This window comes from Leopardus geoffroyi, chromosome X, assembly GCF_018350155.1.
Source record: "Leopardus geoffroyi isolate Oge1 chromosome X, O.geoffroyi_Oge1_pat1.0, whole genome shotgun sequence".
Classification (NCBI taxonomy): domain Eukaryota; kingdom Metazoa; phylum Chordata; class Mammalia; order Carnivora; family Felidae; genus Leopardus; species Leopardus geoffroyi.
Window position 1 is genome coordinate 45,389,782 of NC_059343.1, and position 15,594 is coordinate 45,405,375.

A 15,594-nucleotide genomic window follows, 5' to 3' on the forward strand; every position below is an offset into this window, starting at 1 on the left:
TTTTAAAATATCACAGATACATTTGTGTTATCTACTTCTAATTTAATCCCACTGTCCTCTAGGAAAATCCTTTGGGTGATGCTAATCCTGTCAAATTTAGTAACACTTTTTTATGGCCCAGAATATTGTCTGTCGTGGTAAATTTTCATGTATATATGAAAAGAGTGTGTGTTCTTGCCGTTGGGGAGAGTGTGTGAAAATGTTAATTAGATTAATTTGGGTGATAGTGTTTTTCAGTCTATACACTTACTGGTTTTGGTGGGTTTTTTTTGGTTTTTTTTTTTTTTTTTTTTTTGTCAACTTGTTCAACTCTTGAGAGAAAAGACTTAAAATCTCTGACCCTAATTGTGAATTTTTTTCTTTCATTTATTTCCAAACTCTGTTTAGAATTTTTATGTCCACTTGACCATTTTAACCAATTTTAAATACAAATATAATTGTAAATATAAATATAACCAATTACTATCTCTGGTAATGTATTTTGTTCTGAAATCTGCTTTGTCTGGTATTAATATATCCATTACAGCTTGATTTTGATTACTGCTAGCATGCTATATCTTTTCCCATCCTTTTACTTTTAACCTCTATGTACCTTTACATTTAAAGTGGAATTCATGTACACACCATATAGCTGGATCTTATTTTTAAAATCCATTTGTCATGCTCCACGTCATATGTCATCAGGCAAAAGCAAATTACAACGATGAGATGACACTGCACACTTATTAAAATGGCCCAAATCCGGATCAGTGGCAATGCCAAATGCTGGTGGGAATGTGGAGCAATAGGAACTCTCATTCATTGCCGGTGGGAATGCAAAATTGTACAACCACTTTGGAAGACAGTTGCACAGTTTCTTACCAAACTAAATCTACTCTGACCATACAATCCAGCAAGTGTGCTCCTTGGTATTTACCCAAATGAGCTGAAAATTTAGGTCCACACAAAATCTCACATATATGTTTATAGCAGTTTCATTCATAATTGCTAAAACTTGGAAACAACCAAGACGTCCTTCATAGGGTAATGAATAAATAAACTGTGGCACATCCAGGCAATGAAATATTATTCAGCATTAAAAAGAAATGAGCTATCAAGCCATGAAAAGACACAGAGGAACCTTACTTAAGTGCACATTACCCACTAAAAGAAGCCAATCTAAAAAGGTCACATAGTGTATGATTCCAACTATATGACATTTCAGAAAAGGCAAAACTATGGAAACAGTTTAAAAATACAAAAACATAACAAAACAAAACAAACAACAAACAAACAAACAAAAAACTCAGTGGTTGCCTGTGGTTAGGAAAGAGAGAGGGGTTTGTATGTGGAGCACAGAGGATTTGGAGGGCAGTGAAACAATTCTGTGTGGTACGATAATGGTGGATACATGTCATTATATATTTGTCCAAACCCATGGAATGCACAAACCCAACAGTGAACACCGATGTGAACCGTGGACTTTGCATGATAATGACGTGTCAGTATAGATTCATTGATTGTAGGAGGAGGTATTCCAGTCTGGTGCAGGATGTTGGTAGTGGGAGAGGCTGTGTCTGTTTTGGGCAAGGGGTTTATGGGATGGCTCTGTACTTTCTGCTCAATTTTGCTCTGAACTTAAAAAGTGCTCTAAAAATAAAGCCTATTTAAGAAAAAGGAATCCAATTTGTCAATCTCTACATTTTAATTGGTGAATTCAATTTGTATTCAATACCATTGTCGGTATGGTTGGATTTAAAACTATCATGCTATTTGTTTTCTACTTGCTCATCTGTTGTCTTATTTTGTTTTCCCTTTTAGGACTTATTTTAAAGTATTTCATGATAATACCATTTATCTTCCAAATAGGCTTATTAGCCATAATTTTTTGGATAGGTTTTACATTTGATGCTTCTTTTAACTTACCACAGTCTACCTTCAAGTAATATTGTACTACTTCACATGTAGAATTAGAACCCACCAACAGTATACTTATATTCCCACTAGGCCCTGTGCTATTAGTGTCCAAGAAATTAATTCCACAGAATTTATACTCCACAATGCATTGCTATGAATTTCTGTTTACGCTCTCAATTAATTTATAAAGAAAGTTCCAAAAATAAAAAAAAGATTATTTTATCGCTATCATCATATTTAACATCTCCAGTATTGTTTATTCATTTGTGTAGAATACATTTATATTTACTGTCATTTTTCTCATGCCTGAAAGACATCCTTTACTATTTCTTGTAGTGCATATCCAGTGATGATGAATTATTTCAACACTGTATGTATGAAAAGAACTTTTAATTCAACTTCACTTTAAAAAGATATTCGCTGAATATAAAAATTCTGAGTTGGCAGTTATTAATTATTTCACTATTATAAGGATGATATGCCACCATCTTATAACTTGCATTGTTTCTGATGAGAAGTTCCCTGTAATTCTTACCTTTGGTGTTGAATGGTTGTATATTTTTTCCAGTTTTCCACTTCCTTAGGAGTCAGGGTAAAGCCCTGGGGGAGCAGATTGGAAAGAAAAATGTCATGAATACACGCCATACGATATCTGTGCAGAGTCACTTAGGTAGATCTTAGATGCATGTGTAGCAAGGAAACACATCTTAAAACCCTATGGCTCAGTGAAAAAAAATTCAAATTTAAGAAAAAATTCAAATTTAAGAAATACATCATGGAGGCATGATGGTTTAACAGGAACCCGATTTACTCTCCCACCTGAATAGCTGCAAACCAAAAAAATTCTAAAGCTTTTACGTCATGGCACCACAGGCAACAGGCAGACAGCGATCCCTGAGAGAAAGGAAACTAATATGGTGAGCTCTCAGATTGCCCAACTCCCCCAATTTCTTGCCTGGATGGAGTTTACAGGCTGCAGCACAGGGAGACTGAACACAAACAGAGCCCAGTGGAGAGCCTGAGTGAAGGAGACAGAGTTGAGAGTTCTGAGAGGCCAACGTGACTAGAATTTGCTGGAAATAAGGGAGGGGAGAGCCACACAGAGAGATAGTTCTGGAGAGCTGCAGAGGCTTCCCATCAGGGTGCAGTGTATGAGCAAAGGGGAGTGGTGGTAGCTGACTTCCGTTTTCTGGAGTGAGTGTGGATAATGGTGCCATTTACTGAGATGGTGAAGATGGGAGTTTTAGAAACAAGAGAGATGGGGAGTCTGAGCCTTTGGGAGGGGTAGTATACCAAGTGACCAGTTCTAGACAGACTCACTGTGAGGAGCCCTTGAGACATCCAAATGGAGATGTCACGTAGGGGAATGAATATATGGGTTTGGATCTCAAAGGCGAGGTTCAAACTGGAGCTGTAGATTTTGGAGTTACTAGGATGTTAGCATAGATATATAGTTATATAGCTTATATAGAGAGAGGCTGATATAAAAACGAATGTGACAAAAGCTCGCATCATAAGAAAAAAAGTCGTAGCTATATATGGGGATGGACGTTAAGTAGACTTATTGTGGTGATCATTTCACAATACATAAAAATATTGAATCACTACGTTGCACACCTGAAACTAACATAAAGTCATATGCCAATTATAGCTCAATTTCAGAAAGGAGAAAGAAAGCAAAAACAAGCAAACAAAATGAGTACGAGAGTCCACTATGGCTTTTGTAAAAAGCACAGGTTCAGTTTGAGATGGGAACACAGTATTTTCTATTAGCACTGAGCAGCTTGCCAAGGCTTTCATTTCTAGGGTCTGGTCACCTCCCACAGAAACGTGTTTTACAGGAAGGGCTGAAGAGACACAGGCTGCTGAAGGGGGAGGTTGCTATGCAACAGCTGAGGAAAGTCATCCAGCCAGTCAGAATTGATACTGGTCACTGGAGAGTAAAAGCTGTGGTCCTAGCAATAGCTTCCATTCACACACAGGAGTCCCGGAGAGGCTGACATAAAAACAAATCTAAAAGTCCGCTATGGTTTTTGTAAAAAGCACAGGTTCGATTTGAGTTGGAAACATAGCATTGTCTGCCTCCAAAGCAGTTTCTCCAGTCATTCTGGAAGCACAGCAGCATGTGTTGGGTCCGGTAGGACCCCGGGATGTGCTTCCTGTGCTCTCCATGTTGCATATTGAGAAACCGGGCTCACAGATGTCCAGGGACCCGAGCAGGCTCACACAGCTAGTAGCAACAGACTGGCCCGGCACCCCATCCCTGGAATTCTGAAGACCAGCCCGGTTTCTTTCCACAAGACCACAGCGGCCCCAGGCCCCTGCCCTGCAAGGAACCCCGGGCAAACATTTACTCTGAAGCAGGGCTTGCCATGGCTCAGACACACAAAATGCCTGATTGTCCTGGCCGCTCCAGCGGGCACCAGGAAGGCCTCAGGGGCAGCGTGTTTGTGCCACTCACAGCGAAGAGGCCTGAGGTTAGGTCAGGGAGTGGACCCCAAGGAGCAATTCCCACACCTGGATGGACCCACGCGTGCAGTAGGTGAGGGCTGGAGACTGGGGGTCTCTACCTGCGTCCCGGATACAGAGCATGAGCTTGCGTCTCAGAGAGCACAAACTTTGCTTGTTTGGGACAGGTGTTGGCAGGGCAGGAGAGCTGAGGGGTGGATCTGTCGCTCCAACTGAAGGGGGGGGGGCGCACCTCAGTCCCCAGGCCAGCCCTACAGGGACATGGGGTCTGGAGTCAGGAAGACCCAGGCCTACATATTGCATTTTCTGTTTACTGGCTCTGTGGCCTTGTCTAGTTCATGCGGTGTGACTGCGCTTCAGCTTTCTGATCTGTAAAATGGGGATGCTGACAGCCACCTCCCAGGGCTGCTGTGAGAGGAAGACAAGCCCCAGTACAGACAGCGCTGTGATGCACACGCTGCATACAGAGTAGCTGGGGAAGCAGATGTTCCCAGTGTGTCTGGGGGCCATAGAGATGGGTAGTGCTGGGCAACACAAAGGCAACTGGCATCCTCTGGCCATTTCCATTCCCCTTGTTACAGTTAGAGACACAGCTAGAGACCTTTGTGTTTGTGACCTAGGGGTCATGCTGGGGAAGCCAGACATAGTGTATTCCAGACCACACCAGAGGAGTTTAGCGGGAACGGGGAGGGCAGGGACGAGAAGCATTGTGCAGGGGTGCAGGCACCGAGGGTAGATAATTGGGTGGTCGAACTGCACCCAGAGCTGTGAGTGCGCGACCCTGCGGTCAGAGGAGGGGTGAGGGGTCTCGGGAGGGAAGGAGAAAACGCCCCCCACCCCGCCCACCACACTCTTGGAGTCGCATGCGCACTGGGAACCTGGTGGAGAGGGCTTTTGTTGGGAAAGCGGGCGGGCTGGAGGGGTCCGCGCATGCGCAGGCTGCCCAGACGCGGGGGGTGCGCGGAGAAAAGGGGCGGGGTGGTCGGAGCTGCTGTGCTGGCAGCAGCAGGCGAGGGCGCGGCTGCGGGGTTCCTGGTGCTGAGGACGGACGCCATTGGAGACCCAGGGAAGGTAAGAATCCAGCCCCGGACTGGACCGGGAGAGGACGAGTGGAACCCGGCACGGTGCGCCCTCCCCGCCCCCAATAGCCGGATCTGAACAAAGCCCAGGCACTCAGAACCTGAGCCCGCTTAGACCCACGGTCTAGGTAGGACACTCCGCCCCGCCCCCCCCCCCCCCCCCCTCCGCACCGACCTCTTCCAACAGGAGAGGAGAGTCTTCCAACAGGAGACTCAGGCTCTCTGATCCCCACTTACACTGGAGCCCACAGTCCGAACCCCTTTAGCAAACCCGTGTGCACCCTGCTGAGCTATCTCAGAGCAGAGGCCCTACCCCCACCCCAACCACTCCTAGATCACTCCAACCAAGCTGACCCCGTGGGCCCCTTCCTGGAGTTGCGATCCTGGGGTTTGAGACCTCCAGCGCTCTAATTCATGCCTCACCTAATCCGAGCCCCCACCCCCACCCTTCTCACCCCTAGCGCTCCTGTATGAGCCCAACCCAGACCTGAATCATCAGCTGAATGCCCCCGCCTGGACCTAGCCAGAGGGTCTCTGGATTCAGTTTCCCATAGCTTTCCGGGGTCCCGGTAGTCTCAGCCCTCTCATGTCATCTGCTCTCCCCCTTCGTCGTTAAATCCAAGCCCTTTGTTTCTCCCTCTCTCAATGCATCCCCCTTTGGGACTCTTCAGACCCAAGCCCACCAGTCCACCCCCTATTCAAATCTAGAGGCTGGGACGGGGAGCGTGCCCCTCTTGAACTCCCCTTTAAGTGCAGGGAGACCATCGCTATCCCTCTCCTAGTGCTGCGTCTCTGACAGAATCTAACCCAACAGACACCCCCTCCCTCCCTTCTCCCTCCTACCCCTCCCCCCTCTGTCTGCCTTGTACTGCCTAGTAACCTGATGATTGCAGCCTCCCTCCTCCTGAGGGATCCCACCTCCCACTGGATCCCGCCCCTTCCCCCTTGAAAAAGCCTCACCCTCCCTCCCTGGCTAAGCTCTCTTCTCCTTGGGACCACCCTCCCCCCCCCCCCCCCCAGCATGGCTGAGGGAAGCTACCGCATGGAATCAGAAACCTACAACGTTGAAGACATGGATGAGGGTAGCGATGAAGTCGGGGAGGAAGAGATGGTTGAAGGAAATGACTATGAAGAATTTGGTGCTTTTGGAGGCTATGGCACCCTCACCAGCTTTGACATCCGTATCCTCAGAGCCTTTGGGAGCTTGGGTCCAGGCCTTCGCATCTTATCGGTGAGGCTCCTTGTTGGCCACCTGCTGGCCCTGGGCCTTCTCCCTTGTGAAGCTGCCTTGGGGGGGGGGGTCGTGAATGGGAGGGTTGAATGGGGAAGGACTGCCCAGCTTCCCGAGCATTCCCTCTCCTGCTCAGAGAAAGGGGGTTTGGGAAGTCCGGGGTGGGGGGCAGACGGGGGGGGGGGTGGGGGTTGGGAGCTGGCTGCAGGGAGGAGGCTGGGTGGGAAGCATGATGTGAGCTTGTAGAACTGTCTGCTTTCCCCTACCCTTCTGTCTGGCCTTGCAGAATGAGCCCTGGGAACTGGAAAACCCTATGCTAGCTAGGACTCTGATGGAGGCATTTCAGCTGGATCCAGAAACACTTGCCAATGAGGCTGCTGCCCATGCTGTCAACGTAGCCCGCGCAGCCGCCTCCAATCGTGCTGCTAGGGCCGCTGCTGCTGCTGCCCGTGCCACCTACAATCAGGTGGTCACTAACCGCCCAGTGGCCACAGACCAGGCTTCAGGAGAAGATACCCAGCCCATGACCTATGCGGCCCAGGCTCAGGCAGCCACCCCTGAGACCACCCTTGCTGCTCCACACATCTCCCAGGTGCTAGTCACCAGTGAGATGACCGCCCCAGGGGCTCCAGCAAAGTCCACACAGCCCCAGACAGGCTCCCAGGCCCAGGAGGCTGCTACTGAGGGTCCTAGTGCTGCCTGTGGTTTCTCTCAGGCTCCGTGTGCCAGTGAGATGGATGCCACCCGGCCCAAGACAGCCTTCCTGGGTCAGAACGATCTCTTTGATTTCACCCAGCCGGCAGGTGTCAGTGGCATGGCCTTCTCCCGCTCCAAGAGGCCCGCCCCGGCCCAAGAGGCTGCCACAGAGGGCCCCAGTGCTGCTTCCGGGGTGCTCCAGGCAGCACCTGCCAGGGACGGGGCAGCCACCCGGCCCAAGACGACCAAATCTGGAAAGGCTCTCGCCAAGACCCGGTGGGTGGAGCCTCAGAATGCTGTGACAGCAGCTGCTGCCAAGACCAAGATGGCCACAAGCATCCCTGAGCCTGAGGGTGCAGCTGCCCCTGCCCAGCACAGTGCTGAGCCCTGGGTCAGGATGGGAGGCAAGAGGACCAAGAAGGTGAGACCTCCCTGCTGTCTGCACCCCCCCTTGCTCCCCTCCTTTCTCTGCTCTATCCTCTCCTCTCCCCTCTCCCCTCCCCTCCCCTCCTCTTTTCTGTCAGCTTGTGCACGTTGGTCCAACACAAGTTTGCTAGCATGCTTTGACCCCACGAAGTCTCTGCCCTCAGGCCTGACGGGAGAAGAGGTTGGCTCGGTGCCGGGCACGTAGTAAGCACTCAGCACATGTCATCCACTGTTTGTACTACCCTCATTTCCAAGTATCTCCTCTGGTTAAGACGTGTGCTGGGCACTTTTGCACGGTGAGTCTGGTAGCCCTGGGTCTCTTCTGTCTCTAATGCTACAGTCCAAGCACCTGGATGACGAATATGAGAGCAGCGAGGAGGAGAGAGAGCCTCCTGCGGTCCCACCGACCTGGAGACCATCGCAGCCTCCGATGACAGTGCGGGCTCATATGGTTCCCCGGCCACCGATGGCCCTGAGGTCCCAGGTACCCTCAAGACATGTCCTGTGCTTGCCACCCCGCAACGTGACCCTTCTGCAAGAGAGAGTAAGAAATCTGCCTTTTCCCCGTCTTCCTCCTCTCCTCTCCTATGGGCCAGTTCTTGGAGGTCAGCCATGCCTTGATCTCCCCGTGTGCTCCTCCTCCTCCAGGCAAATAAACTGGTGAAATATCTGATGATTAAGGACTACAAGAAGATTCCCATCAAGCGCTCAGGTGGGCAACCTGTGCCCCCTCCCTGAGCTCTGCCCTTCCCCTGTCCCCATCCCTACCCTGTGGGGCCTCGCATCATATGTCCCCACCCAGTGTGCCCAGCTGATCGCTCCCATTTGCACAGTACGGGGGTCCCAACTGTGCTCCCCTCAGTGAGGCTGACTGAGGGGGTGCAGCTCTTTGGCCCCTGCTCAGCCCTGGTGCTCTCTCCACCTCTCATCTCCCGCAGACATGATGAAGGATGTCATCCGAGAATACGACGAACATTTCCCCGAGATCATTGAACGAGCAACGTACACTCTGGAAAAGGTGGGCAAAGGGACAGGGGCAGCTCCCTGTAGTACAAGAGCTGCAGGCAGGCCTTGCACCCTGCAGCCCCTTGAGGCCCACCTCCGGCACTACCTGCTCTGGAAGCCCTCCCTAGCTTCTCCACCTGGGAGCGTCCACCTTATGCTTCCATCCCCCGCGGGGTCCTCTCCCTCATGCTCTTTTGAGTGTCTCTTGTCCCCTGAAGTGGGTCCTGTTGCTTTGGCCGGTGTCAGAGCTCCCACAGGGCAGTTCCTCTTCGGCCTCTCTTCTTCAGTCTTCCACGTGACTTTGGGGTCCCGGCTGAGAGAGAGTTCTGACGGGAAATGAAAGGACTGCCTGCGGGACAGGCAGCGTAGGTTTCTCATGTCCTGTTCTGGTTTCTCCCCCACGTAGAAGTTTGGGATCCACCTGAAGGAAATTGACAAGGAAGAACACCTGTACATTCTCGTGTGCACACGTGATTCCTCAGCTCGTCTCCTGGGAAAGTAAGAAAGGGCGGGCAGGAGGATTGTGGGTTCCTCGCTGGTGCCTCTCCCTTTCCTCTCGGAGAAACGGGAAAACAGGGCTTTGGTGCCTGGCACAGCTCCTACCCATAGTTAGTGGTGCCCAGTGATTAGGGGATGAAAGGGCAGGAGCCTGGGGTCAAGCCTTGGCTGCTCTCAGGGCTTCACCCCCACCCCGGCCACCTCCTCACCCCATCTTCTGGGAAAGCAGGCTCCTTGTTGCCTGTCCCTTCCTGCTATGTGCCTGGCCTGGGCTTGGCAGAGTGGTCCTGGGAGAAGGAAGCTTCCCGTCCAGTCTAACTCCCGGTGCTCGAAGGGCGGGGAAGGTCTGGATATGCCTCCTGTGGACACACTGTTGCCAAGCATTTGCTCCCTGCCCTGACCCCGTTGTGGACACGACTCTGGGAGGGGCTCTTCGCATCTACATTCGATGCGTGAAGCGATTCAGTCTCAGACAGAGGAAAAGATGGTCTGGGTCAGAGAACAAGCCATGCGCAGAGTGGGAAGAACCGCTCTGTAGCCCAGCCATCTGGGAAAGGCTAGTCAGGTGAACCGACCCTAGTCCCTCGGGCAGGTGCCTGCCGGATAGAATGCGTCTTTCTCCACCTTTAGAACCAAGGACACCCCCAGGCTGAGCCTCCTCTTGGTGATTCTGGGAGTCATTTTCATGAATGGCAACCGTGCCAGCGAGGGTGAGTGGCTGGACCTGCCGCCGGGGGGGTGGGGGGGAGGGGTGGGTTGCCCAGAGTCTCAGCTTTGTGTGTGAAATTCTTGTATCTCATCTCCCCTCACAGCTGTCCTCTGGGAGGCACTACGCAAGATGGGACTGCGCCCTGGGTATGGTTGGGCTCTCGACTCCCACCCCTCAGTGTTCTCCTTGGGCATCAGTGGCACCAGGGTTGCAGTAGCCTGGTGGCCTGGTGCCAGGGGAGTGGACGTCCTGGACTGGGTAGAGACAAAGGGTCTCGTCACGGTGCATGGGGAAATGGTCCTGAACTCTCAGCCCCTCGCTGCTCCATGTCCCCTCTCTGTCCCCAGATGAGACGTAAGAGAAACCATCAGATTTAGGGATTCCACCAAACCCTTGCCTAGGGTATCCTTGACATCCTTGACGTGCGGCCCCTGGTGCCACCCCAGGCCTCCATGGGGATGCCCCACAGTCTGGGCAGCTCTCAATCCTGCCAGGGAGTGCTCCCACCCACGTGTCCCTCGCTGCCACTGTTCTTGTTATGGATTCCTTTCCTTGCTCTCAGGGTGAGGCACCCATTCCTTGGCGATCTGAGGAAGCTCATTACAGAGGACTTTGTGAAGCAGAAGTAAGTATTGGCCAGGTTAACTTTGTCTCACGCTTGTGCATTCCTCGTGTGCCGATCTGGCTGAGCAGCCATTCTCCATCCCATATCTTAGCACCAGAGGGATAGGTGTCCCTGGTGTAAGTGTGGGTGGCGTCTGGAGTGTTGGCGAGGAGTAGAGATCCAGCTTGGTCTTGGGGAAAGGGAGTACAAGCTGACAGAGAACAGGGTGCAGGGTGTGTTACAACCCCCATGCCCTTTGGCACCTGCCCCATAGGCTGTAGTAGAATTTCCCTTGCTTTCCATCCCGGGAACAGGGGACTCAGAGGGTGGAAGTCTGAGCGTGGCCCCCACAGGTAAGCGCCCCATTTGGCCCTAGAGCCCAGCCCTCCTGGCTTTCTGGTTAGGGCCCACCCAATCCTTGGTCCTTGGAGAACAGGCGCGCACCCACACAGGCACACGGACACGCGCACGCGCATGCGCACACCGGGATATGGGCGGAGTGTGCTGCTCTTCTTCCCTTTAGAGTCGTTCTCTGCAGTGGGCCGTCCCGGGGTTCCTCCAGGCCATGGACGACACCCTGCACTGGGGTGAGCTCAGAGCAGGGCGCCTGATGAAATGGCTCCTCTGTTTACAACACACCCAACGGGACTCTGGGTGCATTGTGACAAGGGGCACAAACTTGTGGCCTTCCTATGAACAGATACCCTACACGTGTCCCACCCTGCACCTCCACGTGGCTTCTGGGCAGGACTGGCGGCTTAAGGCTTTGTAGGCCTCAATCGTGGAGGCAGAAACCCTAGGAGTGAGCGTGGGAGTGAGGCATGGGCTGGAGGTCAGGACCATCCTCCCCCAGGAGCTGAGCTGCAGCATCAGGGCCGGAAAGGGGCCACCTGGGAGCCACTGGTGCAACAACAGGTCTGCCTGGCTGGAAGCAAACGTTTCTCTTCCTCTTGCCCTGAGGTACCTGGAATACAAGAAGGTCCCCAATAGCAGCCCACCCGAGTATGAGTTCCTCTGGGGCCTGCGAGCCCGCCACGAGACCAGCAAGATGAGGGTGCTGCGATTCATTGCCCAGGTAACAGAGAGCCTCTGTTTGGGGCCAGGCGATGGGGTCTGGGTCTGGTCCTTGCTGTACCTTCTTTGTTTCTTGGTCACGGCCTCCTCCCACTGTCTGTCCAGTGAGGATACTGACAGGTTCCTAAGTAGGTCACTGACACAAGTTCACAGACTTAGTAAGCAGGAGGGATGGGGTGAAGCCCCTGGACTGGCCTGGAATAACGGGAGAGTCAGACTCCAGCGGTCTTTATTTGTGTAATGATTATGCACAGCTCCCAGGAGGGTGTATGGCAGGAAGCAGGTGCTCAGTGGAGGTGGGCTAGCTGTTTGGATGGTCGCTGTCACTCTACTGCAGAATCAGAACCGAGACCCCCGGGAGTGGAAGGCTCATTTCCTGGAGGCTGTGGATGATGCATTCAAGACGATGGATGTGGATATGGCTGAGGAGCATGCCAGGGCCCAGATGAGGGCCCAGATGAATATCGGGGACGAAGCTCTGATTGGACGGTGGAGCTGGGACGACATACAGGTGGAGCTCCTGACCTGGGATGAGGACGGAGATTTTGGCGATGCCTGGGCCAGGATTCCCTTCGCTTTCTGGGCCAGATACCATCAGTACATTCTGAATAGCAACCGTGCCAACAGGAGAGCCACTTGGAGGGCTGGTGTCAGCAGTGGCACCAACGGTGGGGCCAGCACCAGCATTCTCGATGGGCCCAGCACCAGCTCCACCATCCGGACCAGAAATGCTGCCAGAACGAGTGCCAACTTCTTCTCCTGGATCCAGTAAGGTTTTCAGTCGCTAAATGAAACTCTGCAGGAGGGCGTGGGAGGGGGCTGTGAGAAGTCGGGGGAGGGCCTGGGAGCAGTGGGGGAACCAAGAGAGTGTGAAAGACATTTGTTCTGTCCTTGCGTCCCTCCCCGTTTCACATATATTTGTATTTCTGCGTCAGCTTTTGTGTCTTGCTTTGCAGGCAGCGCTGATGGACTGCGGCCGTCACGCACCAGGCCAGAGTGCCTCCTCAGATCCCTCCCTCACACAGCACTCTAGGCAGCTTCTCCCTGCCCATCTGAGATGGCATGCCAGATGAAGCTCTCTCTGCCCTTCCTGCTTTGGTTGTGTGCTGTTGTTGTGCGCTTCTGTCGTGTTTTCATGTTTTTGGTATCGGTGTTACATTAAAGTTGCAAAATTACTTGGGAAGTTTCTTCCTTTACCTGCGCACGTGGTGCTCTGAGGAGCACGTGGTCGGGTGCTCTGAGATGGCCACGCCCTGCCTCTGCATGGAAGGCAGTAGGTGTGGGTACAGTGCTGGGAGATGCGGAGGTGCCCCCTGAGTGCCTAGACCGTGAGTTTCGAGAGGCTCCAGTCCACAGAGTTACATGATTTCCCACGTGGTACAACCCCAGTTAGATGCCAATGGTGGGGGAGGTGGCGGGAAAAAGGGTGGAGTGGAAGGCTGTGGGTTGGTGCCACGGTCCCTCCCACCACACAACAAGGTCCACAGACATTCACCAATCCCCACCTCCTCCACCCCATCTTTGGAGGCGCCATCCTCCACACAACCTCAGCACCTCATCCCTCCCTCAGATGGAGTCTTCAGGGCAAGGAGATAGGCCTCAGCAACATTCTCCGCCCTCCAGCAGGTGGAAGGAAGAGCCATTGTTCCCGACAGAGTAGGTTTAATGAAAGTAAAGCTCACCAGCCCATTGCCTGTGACCATGACCTGAGGCCTGTTGGTGGGCTCTGGAGCTCTTCTTCACTGGAAACAGGGCTCTCCCAGTGAAGCCAAAGCAAGGCCTAAGCCCTGGTGTCTTGAAGGGCTGAGTGATCCCTGCGGGAGTGGGGTGGGGACTGCAGTTCCTCCCGTGGACCAAGGTGAGACACCTGGGAGGGCTCAGTGGCAAGCGGGACAGTGGAACTTTCTCAGGCCCCTCAGTGACGTCCTCAGTTGAGGGGACGAGGTCCCAGGTTCAGAAGAGGGAGAGAGTAGTACTAAGGACCCCTGCACCCCATTGCCTCTTTTCCCTGAGAGGAGGTTCCCCTCTCTCACCCACACTAGGCTCCTGACCCAGATCCAGGCACCTAATTGCACAGGCCCAGTGGAGAATGAAAACGTGGGTCTCCCTGTGAAAAAATGATGAAGAATTCCAAGAGGGTGACAGCAGAGCATGGAACCAGGTGTGCAACGCATGCGAGCACGGGGTCCCATGGGGCTGTGTAGGTCACACCCCCAGGAAGCTGGCTGTGTAAGGTCTCCTCCCCTAAAGTCAGGCTTCAGGTGGGTTTCTGCCTTGTTGGCCACTGCTGTGCTTTCTGTCTTCCTGGCTGCTGGGTCTGGGCTCGGCAACACGGACGCTGTGATTCTGACAGAGATGGATTCCCCTTCACTTTAGCTTTACTGGTGCCTGGCCTGGGATGTGAGAGGGATGGATGATGCCTGGGCCCCAGCCCTGGGGTGGTGGATGACCCAAGACTCTTCTGGCACCCTCACCCTGGAAACCTCCCAGGATCCTGCTGTGCACACAGCAGGATGTGTCTTTTCCTGAATGAGGGTGCAGACACTCACCAAAAGCCACAGGTGTGGGTTTGAGCACTGCGTGCAGAGGACACCTGAGATAAGGCACCTCGTCTGGAAAGGAGGAGAAAGTATGTGGCAATTTATGACAGCTACAATGCGATACCAGTATCATTTGGAAATACATTCAACAAAGTTTAACACCTATTCAGATTAAAAGTTATCTGGAAACTGGGAACAGGAAAAACTTCTTAAATCTGATAAAGGTCATCTGAAACATACTTCATCATTAAAATCTGAAAGCTTTCCCTCTCAGGTCTCTTACCACTCCTAGCCCTGATTGGCAGTCTTACTTAGTGCATTAAGGCAGGATTTGCAAAAAATTGAAAAGGCATACAAGGTGGAAAGAAAGAAGTAAAATTGTCTTTATTCATAACTGAGAAGATCACATACATAGAAAGTTCCACAAGTCCTTTAAAAAATTACTAGAACTCCTGCTAGTGAGATAAGCAAGGTGGCAGGATATGAGGTCCGTACCCAAAAATCAATTATAGTTATCTATCCTAGAAACAAAAAAATTGGAAATAAAAATAAAAATATCATTTACAATACATGAAAAACATGAACTTCTTAGGGTGAATTTAACAAAATACATGTGAAGCTGTAAATGAAACATTTACATCGGCATTGCTGAGAGAAATTTGAAAAGATGTAAATGAATGGAGAATAGATGATGTGTTTAGACTTTAAGGCTCAATATTGCTAAGATGAAAACTCTCCCCAAAATGATCTGCTGATTCATAATAATTCAAATGACTAAAAAAACAACAAGGTGGTTATATAAATTTTACTGACATACAAAGGATCGAAATAGCCGAGGGGCGCCTGGGTGGCTCAGTTGGTTAAGTGTCCGACTTCGGTCGCGATCTCACGGTTGGTGAGTTCAGGCCCTGCATCGGACTCCGCGTCGGCAGTGTGGAGCCTGGTTGGGATTTTCACTCTCTCCTCTCTCTCTGCCCCTCCCCTGCTCGTGCTTTCTTTCTCTCTCTCAAAATAAATTAATGTACTTAAAAAAAAAAATCTTTGAAATAGCCAAAACAACTGTGAAAGAGAAGCACATATTTGGAATTCTCATGCTGACTAACTTCCTAAGTTACTATAAAGCTACAGTCATCAAGATAGTGTGATACTGGCATAAATATAGACATGTAAATAAATAGAAAACAAATAGAAAGTCCAGGAATAGAGGTACGCATATATGGGCAATTGATTTTCAACAATAGAGCTAAGGTGATCCAATGAGGGAAAATATGTGCTCAACAAATATTAAAGAAACATTGAATATGCATATGGAAAAAAATAGAACTTTTGCATTACCTCAAATCACATACAAGGGGAACCCCAAAAAG

General features: G+C 51.3%; 1 protein-coding gene and 1 non-coding gene across 4 annotated transcripts; both read left to right on the plus strand.

Annotated features, from left to right (window-relative positions):
• Positions 1 to 5,237: 5,237 nt before the first annotated feature.
• LOC123594098 (melanoma-associated antigen D4) lies at positions 5,238 to 12,862 on the plus strand. 3 transcript variants are annotated; one of them, XM_045470718.1, is made up of 13 exons: positions 5,238 to 5,436; positions 6,465 to 6,675; positions 6,962 to 7,792; positions 8,138 to 8,341; positions 8,446 to 8,509; positions 8,736 to 8,815; positions 9,209 to 9,300; positions 9,931 to 10,010; positions 10,113 to 10,155; positions 10,572 to 10,634; positions 11,574 to 11,688; positions 12,025 to 12,455; positions 12,644 to 12,862. In XM_045470718.1, exons 2-13 carry the CDS (start codon positions 6,466 to 6,468, stop codon positions 12,651 to 12,653), a joined length of 2,223 nt encoding a protein of 740 aa, XP_045326674.1. In that variant the 5' UTR covers positions 5,238 to 5,436; position 6,465; the 3' UTR covers positions 12,654 to 12,862. The 3 variants fall into 3 exon arrangements, with proteins under 3 accessions (XP_045326674.1, XP_045326676.1, XP_045326675.1); XM_045470719.1 differs by having other exon boundaries at positions 5,422 to 5,572; XM_045470720.1 differs by lacking the exon at positions 12,644 to 12,862 and having other exon boundaries at positions 5,290 to 5,436; positions 12,025 to 12,459.
• LOC123595561 lies at positions 11,198 to 11,326 on the plus strand. Its single transcript, XR_006711249.1, has one exon. It is a non-coding gene; the product is annotated as a small nucleolar RNA SNORA11 (small nucleolar RNA).
• Positions 12,863 to 15,594: the final 2,732 nt, after the last annotated feature.